Here is an 8,127-nt window from a genome sequence, read left to right on the forward strand (position 1 = left end):
AATACACTGCAGCCTGTTAAACTTTCTGCTTACGCAGATGATGTCACGGTTTTAATTGGAGGCACTGGAGATATTCAACATCTAGAAGCAAGCTTAGAATGTTACGGTAAAGCCTCCTCTGCGAAAGTTAACTGGGCAAAGAGTGATGCTTTTGTGGTGTGAAAAAGATAGTGAAGGTCCCTATCTTCCAGGGGGGTTGCAATGGGGAAGGGCAGATTTAAAATATTTAGGTGTGTTTTTAGAAACTGATGAATATAAGAAGCAAAACTGGGAGGGCCTAGTGGAGAAAGTGTGTGCTCGGTTGTCTCACTGGCATTGGCTGCTACCCCAGCTTTCCTACAGGGGAAGAGTACTGGTCTGTAATAATTTGGTTGCCTCGTCTTTGTGGCACAGAATGATGGTGCTGGAGCCCCCAGAAGATTTGGTAAGAGACATTCAGCAGTGACTTATAGACTTTTTCTGGTCAGGACAACACTGGCTGAAAGCCTCAGTCCTCTATCTGCCTAGGCAAGAGGGGATCAGGGGCTCATCGACATTAGGTCACGGATCAAGGCCTTCAGACTCCAGACAGTTCAAAGGCTTCTTTATGGAGAGGACGTGAGTTGGTTTGGGGTTGCTTGTGCCTTTCTGAGGAGAGCAGGAAAGATGGGATTTGATCGTCACTTGTTTTTATTGGATGGTGATAAACTGGACTTAAGTGGTCTGACATCCTTTCACAAGTCAGTGTTAAAATCATGGACACTCTTCAGGATTTCTCGAGAGTTAAGTGACACTCATTTTCATTGGTTAAAGGAAGAACCATTGTTTTTCAACCCAGCACTTGAGTTGGATATTTTTAAATCCCTTTTTCTGAGAAATGCTGCTCTTTCCGCAAACATCACTAAAGTAGGACACCTAGCCTCCGAGGATGGCTGGTTGTCTGCAGAGATATTGGCTCTTAAGCTTGGCATAATATCTATTCGAGTTGCCCAGAGACTTCTGACCGAGGTGCAGGAACAATTGCCGCAGAATTACAGTGTGTACCTGGTGGGGAGGAAGTAGTATCCTTCCCAGACCTGAAGGTTTCTGCAGAAAATGGCGAGTGGCAAGAAGCAGAAGGCAACATCCTATCCTTTGCATCACCGCAGTCAGGACATTTCAGTGCTGTTGGGAAGACGCAACTATATGTGATGTGTGTAAAGGCTCTTCACTGTCATACTCTGGAGATTGTGAAGGAGTCTAAGTGGTTGGACTTTTTTGGGTCAGGCTCTTCACCCAAAGGTAGTTGGAGGACCTTGTATAGGGTTGTGATGGTGAGGAAATTTTCCCACTGGTTAATCGATGTGTGACAACACCGGTAATACCAGTATCACTGCAGGGGCGGGGGCGTTCCCTCTTTTCCTCGCTTTCCTTCGCTTTTAAATAGCTTAAAAGCACTGTGCGCATTTTACTTTCACTTTCGAATTAGTTGCAATTCGGCGTCAATTGCTTGAATGCAACAACAAAATACAACGTCAAACTCACTTTAGCGTATATATAAAACATAGAACTTTTATTAACAAAACAAATAAAAATACACCATGCTATAGGGCAGGCTATGCCTAATATAAAATAACAAATAGCTTACATAAAGTTTAAATAGGTATACAAAACTGGAAATAAGTAAAAATGTATAATATATAACCAAATAAATAAGAAAGTAGAACGTTTAATAGCAAAACGAATAAGAAAGCTTGGAGGCACGGCATACACCTTGATGTCAAATAAAATAAATAAATGACACAAAGTTTAAATAAAGTAAAAATCAGCAAACAATGTGGAACCAATTAAATAAGAAACAAATGTTTAAAAAAAAACAGATATCAGATTAAAAAAAAATCAGATAAACGGCAAAAGTCAACAGGCTTTTCAAAATCCAAAATATTGGCGAGTGGCAAGAAGCAGAAGGCAACATCCTATCCTTTGCATCACCGCAGTCAGGACATTTCAGTGCTGTTGGGAAGACGCAACTATATGTGATGTGTGTAAAGGCTCTTCACTGTCATACTCTGGAGATTGTGAAGGAGTCTAAGTGGTTGGACTTTTTTGGGTCAGGCTCTTCACCCAAAGGTAGTTGGAGGACCTTGTATAGGGTTGTGATGGTGAGGAAATTTTCCCACTGGTTAATCGATGTGTGACAACACCGGTAATACCAGTATCACTGCAGGGGCGGGGGCGTTCCCTCTTTTCCTCGCTTTCCTTCGCTTTTAAATAGCTTAAAAGCACTGTGCGCATTTTACTTTCACTTTCGAATTAGTGGCAATTCGGCGTCAATTGCTTGAATGCAACAACAAAATACAACGTCAAACTCACTTTAGCGTATATATAAAACATAGAACTTTTATTAACAAAACAAATAAAAATACACCATGCTATAGGGCAGGCTATGCCTAATATAAAATAACAAATAGCTTACATAAAGTTTAAATAGGTATACAAAACTGGAAATAAGTAAAAATGTATAATATATAACCAAATAAATAAGAAAGTAGAACGTTTAATAGCAAAACGAATAAGAAAGCTTGGAGGCACGGCATACACCTTGATGTCAAATAAAATAAATAAATGACACAAAGTTTAAATAAAGTAAAAATCAGCAAACAATGTGGAACCAATTAAATAAGAAACAAATGTTTAAAAAAAAACAGATATCAGATTAAAAAAAAATCAGATAAACGGCAAAAGTCAACAGGCTTTTCAAAATCCAAAATATTGCCAAACAGGCGCTTTTGCATCTCGTTTCGAAACTAAATCATCCGCCATCGTCTTGTCTGTCTCCCCTCACTCTTCTCGTCGGTCAGCTCGCCTCACTCTTCTCGTCGGTCGGCTCGCTCGCCTCACTCTTCTCGTCGGTCGGCTCGCCTCACTCTTCTCGTCGGTCGGCTCGCCTCACTCTTCTCGTCGGTCGGCTCGCCTCACTCTTCTCGTCGGTCGGCTCGCCTCACTCTTCTCGTCGGTCGGCTCGCCTCACTCTTCTCGTCGGTCGGCTCGCCTCACTCTTCTCGTCGGTCGGCTCGCCTCACTCTTCTCGTCGGTCGGCTCGCCTCACTCTTCTCGTCGGTCGGCTCGCCTCACTCTTCTCGTCGGTCGGCTCGCCTCACTCTTCTCGTCGGTCGGCTCGCCTCACTCTTCTCGTCGGTCGGCTCGCCTCACTCTTCTCGTCGGTCGGCTCGCCTCACTCTTCTCGTCGGTCGGCTCGCCTCACTCTTCTCGTCGGTCGGCTCGCCTCACTCTTCTCGTCGGTCGGCTCGCCTCACTCTTCTCGTCGGTCGGCTCGCCTCACTCTTCTCGTCGGTCGGCTCGCCTCACTCTTCTCGTCGGTCGGCTCGCCTCACTCTTCTCGTCGGTCGGCTCGCCTCACTCTTCTCGTCGGTCGGCTCGCCTCACTCTTCTCGTCGGTCGGCTCGCCTCACTCTTCTCGTCGGTCGGCTCGCCTCACTCTTCTCGTCGGTCGGCTATCCTCACTCTTCTCGTCGGTCGTCTCGCCTCACTCTTCTCGTCGGTCGGCTCGCCTCACTCTTCTCGTCGGTCGGCTATCCTCACTCTTCTCGTCGGTCGTCTCGCCTCACTCTTCTCGTCGGTCGGCTCGCCTCACTCTTCTCGTCGGTCGGCTTGCCTCACTCTTCTCGTCAGTCGGCTGGACTCACTCTCCTCACTGGAGAAATGAAATCTGATCTGTGATGCGACTGTCGTTCGGCACGCTGCATTGAGCAGCCGCGTTCAGTGTTTAATTGTAGTGTCTGTTCTTTTACTGAACTAAATTATTTTTATTACTATAAAAAATCAAAACGACGGTGATGACGGTGACGTGGTGGGCAAGTGATGTAACCGTTGTTGTGGCTTAACACCGGTATCACCGTCAGCACTGTCTATCGCAGCAAGCCTAACCTTGTACAAACTCCCCATTGAGAAACGGTCTGAAGACCTGCAGTGGCGGATTGTGCATGGTATAATAGCTACGAACAGACACAGAGCACACATTGATCCACAGGTAGGGGAGGGTTGCCCTTTCTGTGGACAATCGGAAACAGTTTTTCATTTATTTTCTGAATGTGAAAGGCTTGTTTCTCTGTTTTGTTTTTTAGAAGAATGCTGCCGTGAATTAGGGGAGGTTTTTACTAACGTTTTCTTTACCTATGGTCCTAAATATAAACATTCCACAAGGGAGACCCATGTATTAGTGAATTTTGTTTTTGGCCAAGCAAAGTTGGCTATTTGGCTGTCACGGAAAAATAAGGTGTGGTGTGGTGAGCGAGCATGTGACTCTCTCTCTCTCTCTCGCTCTCTCGCTCTCTCTCTGTCAGGTGTAGTGAGCGAGCGAGTGACTCTCTCTCTCTCTCTCTCTCTCTCTCTGTCAGGTGTGGTGAGCGCGCGAGTGACTCTCTCTCTCTCTCTCTCTCTCTCTCTGTCAGGTGTGGTGAGCGCGCGAGTGACTCTCTCTCTCTCTCTCTCTCTCTCTCTGTCAGGTGTGGTGAGCGCGCGAGTGACTCTCTCTCTCTCTCTCTCTCTCTCTCTGTCAGGTGTGGTGAGCGCGCGAGTGACTCTCTCTCTCTCTCTCTCTCTCTCTCTGTCAGGTGTGGTGAGCGCGCGAGTGACTCTCTCTCTCTCTCTCTCTCTCTCTCTGTCAGGTGTGGTGAGCGCGCGAGTGACTCTCTCTCTCTCTCTCTCTCTCTCTCTGTCAGGTGTGGTGAGCGCGCGAGTGACTCTCTCTCTCTCTCTCTCTCTCTCTCTGTCAGGTGTGGTGAGCGCGCGAGTGACTCTCTCTCTCTCTCTCTCTCTCTCTCTGTCAGGTGTGGTGAGCGCGCGAGTGACTCTCTCTCTCTCTCTCTCTCTCTCTCTGTCAGGTGTGGTGAGCGCGCGAGTGACTCTCTCTCTCTCTCTCTCTCTCTCTCTGTCAGGTGTGGTGAGCGCGCGAGTGACTCTCTCTCTCTCTCTCTCTCTCTCTCTGTCAGGTGTGGTGAGCGCGCGAGTGACTCTCTCTCTCTCTCTCTCTCTCTCTCTGTCAGGTGTGGTGAGCGCGCGAGTGACTCTCTCTCTCTCTCTCTCTCTCTCTCTGTCAGGTGTGGTGAGCGCGCGAGTGACTCTCTCTCTCTCTCTCTCTCTCTCTCTGTCAGGTGTGGTGAGCGCGCGAGTGACTCTCTCTCTCTCTCTCTCTCTCTCTCTGTCAGGTGTGGTGAGCGCGCGAGTGACTCTCTCTCTCTCTCTCTCTCTCTCTCTGTCAGGTGTGGTGAGCGCGCGAGTGACTCTCTCTCTCTCTCTCTCTCTCTCTCTGTCAGGTGTGGTGAGCGCGCGAGTGACTCTCTCTCTCTCTCTCTCTCTCTCTCTGTCAGGTGTGGTGAGCGCGCGAGTGACTCTCTCTCTCTCTCTCTCTCTCTCTCTGTCAGGTGTGGTGAGCGCGCGAGTGACTCTCTCTCTCTCTCTCTCTCTCTCTCTGTCAGGTGTGGTGAGCGCGCGAGTGACTCTCTCTCTCTCTCTCTCTCTCTCTCTGTCAGGTGTGGTGAGCGCGCGAGTGACTCTCTCTCTCTCTCTCTCTCTCTCTCTGTCAGGTGTGGTGAGCGCGCGAGTGACTCTCTCTCTCTCTCTCTCTCTCTCTCTGTCAGGTGTGGTGAGCGCGCGAGTGACTCTCTCTCTCTCTCTCTCTCTCTCTCTGTCAGGTGTGGTGAGCGCGCGAGTGACTCTCTCTCTCTCTCTCTCTCTCTCTCTGTCAGGTGTGGTGAGCGCGCGAGTGACTCTCTCTCTCTCTCTCTCTCTCTCTCTGTCAGGTGTGGTGAGCGCGCGAGTGACTCTCTCTCTCTCTCTCTCTCTCTCTCTGTCAGGTGTGGTGAGCGCGCGAGTGACTCTCTCTCTCTCTCTCTCTCTCTCTCTGTCAGGTGTGGTGAGCGCGCGAGTGACTCTCTCTCTCTCTCTCTCTCTCTCTCTGTCAGGTGTGGTGAGCGCGCGAGTGACTCTCTCTCTCTCTCTCTCTCTCTCTCTGTCAGGTGTGGTGAGCGCGCGAGTGACTCTCTCTCTCTCTCTCTCTCTCTCTCTGTCAGGTGTGGTGAGCGCGCGAGTGACTCTCTCTCTCTCTCTCTCTCTCTCTCTGTCAGGTGTGGTGAGCGCGCGAGTGACTCTCTCTCTCTCTCTCTCTCTCTCTCTGTCAGGTGTGGTGAGCGCGCGAGTGACTCTCTCTCTCTCTCTCTCTCTCTCTCTGTCAGGTGTGGTGAGCGCGCGAGTGACTCTCTCTCTCTCTCTCTCTCTCTCTCTGTCAGGTGTGGTGAGCGCGCGAGTGACTCTCTCTCTCTCTCTCTCTCTCTCTCTGTCAGGTGTGGTGAGCGCGCGAGTGACTCTCTCTCTCTCTCTCTCTCTCTCTCTGTCAGGTGTGGTGAGCGCGCGAGTGACTCTCTCTCTCTCTCTCTCTCTCTCTCTGTCAGGTGTGGTGAGCGCGCGAGTGACTCTCTCTCTCTCTCTCTCTCTCTCTCTGTCAGGTGTAGTGAGCGCGCGAGTGTCTCTCTCTCTCTCTCTCTCTCTCTCTCACTCTCTCTCTCTCTGTGTCAGGTGTGGTGAGCGAGCGAGAGCGTCAGGATGCCGCTGGTCAAGCGCAGTATCGAGCCTCGTCACCTGTGTCACACAGCTCTGCCACACAGCATCAAGAACGAGCTGGAGTGTGTGACCAACATCTCTCTGGCCAACGTGATCCGTCAGCTGAGCAGCCTGAGTGAGTCCAGCTCTCCACAAACATGCTCTTCTGTCTCTCTAAATACACACTCAAGCACTTTAGATGTTGTACAGTGGCACATCTGCAATGCCCTACAATACTGTATCTGCTCACTGTACTCTGTACATTTGGATAAAACACATTTGTCCAGATCACATTTCAACCCAAAATTAAAAGGAATATCTTTATTAATATCTTTAAAACATCTTTATTTATTTATTATTAATATTTACGAACTGTATTATTTATCTCTCTCTACATATATAAGTTGTTCTTGTAGTTTAAATTGTAAAATATTTATTAATCATAGTAACATTTGTCTAAAGAAAAAGATAATTTATATTTTGCATAAAAATAATGTATACTTTTGATTATTTTATTTATATTATTAACTTTATTACTTTTTATATCATTATTTTTTATTATTCTTTATAGTATATACATAATATATTTGTATATTATATATAATAAATTATTATATATAAATATTTAATTGTTTATTTTTCTCATTTTTTAAAAATAATTTCTCTCTATATACATTTATTATACAAGTTGTTAACTTTGTAATCGTAAAATAATTATTCATCATGGTAATATTTGTTGAACTGCAAAAACCTAAAAAAAAAGAAAAACTATGATTACTTTATGATTTTATATTTATTATATATTTATATATACGATTACTTTATGATTTTATATTTATTTATTTTATATTGCGTACTTTATATATATGTACTGTATATTATATAAAGAAATAATTATATGTATTATTTAAAAATAATAATATTTAAGAATAATTTAAAAAAATTTAAAATAATAATTATTTTAAAATAATGTATTTTATTTATATATGCTGTTAACATTTTTTTTATAACTTTTTGTTTACAAAGTTTTATTATTTTATATAAGTTGCTAACTTATATTATGTATATGTATTCATCATTATTGAACTGCCTTAAATTGATGCTGATTTAAATAAAATCTAATTTTATTTCAGTAATAAGAATCACACAAGAGAATCATGAGAAGAACTAAAACTGAGGTTAATTCTCATGAAAATAAAGTATTTTTTCTTTTGTTTTGGGGTGTTTTGTGTGTGTTCAGGTAAATATGCGGAGGATTTGTTCGGCGAGCTCTTTAATGAAGCTCATTCTTTCTCATTTCGAGTGAATTCGCTTCAGGAGAGAGTCGACCGCCTGTCAATCAGCGTCACTCAACTCGACCCCAAAGAGGAGGAGTGTGAGTACAAACACTCACACACACCACACACACCACACACACTCACACAAACCACACACACACACTCACACACACCACACACACACACACACACCACACACACTCACACAAACCACACACACCACACACACTCACACACACACACACTCACACACACCACACACACACACACACAC

The 8,127-nt window shown here is 45.5% G+C and overlaps 1 protein-coding gene across 1 annotated transcript in view; it reads left to right on the forward strand.

Annotated features, from left to right (window-relative positions):
• Nucleotides 1–8,127, forward strand: part of LOC107564591 (wiskott-Aldrich syndrome protein family member 1-like) — a 91,845-nt gene that overhangs the window by 42,106 nt on the left and 41,612 nt on the right. The window contains exons 2-3 of the mRNA XM_016249711.1: nucleotides 6,553–6,712; nucleotides 7,817–7,951. Of these exons, the coding sequence (XP_016105197.1) occupies nucleotides 6,580–6,712; nucleotides 7,817–7,951 (268 nt within the window). The 5' untranslated portion in view covers nucleotides 6,553–6,579. The remainder of the gene's footprint in view (nucleotides 1–6,552; nucleotides 6,713–7,816; nucleotides 7,952–8,127) is intronic.

The sequence above is a fragment of the Sinocyclocheilus grahami genome, unplaced genomic scaffold (genome assembly GCF_001515645.1).
Source record: "Sinocyclocheilus grahami isolate Dianchi unplaced genomic scaffold, SAMN03320097.WGS_v1.1 scaffold949.1, whole genome shotgun sequence".
NCBI classification, from domain to species: Eukaryota; Metazoa; Chordata; class Actinopteri; order Cypriniformes; family Cyprinidae; genus Sinocyclocheilus; species Sinocyclocheilus grahami.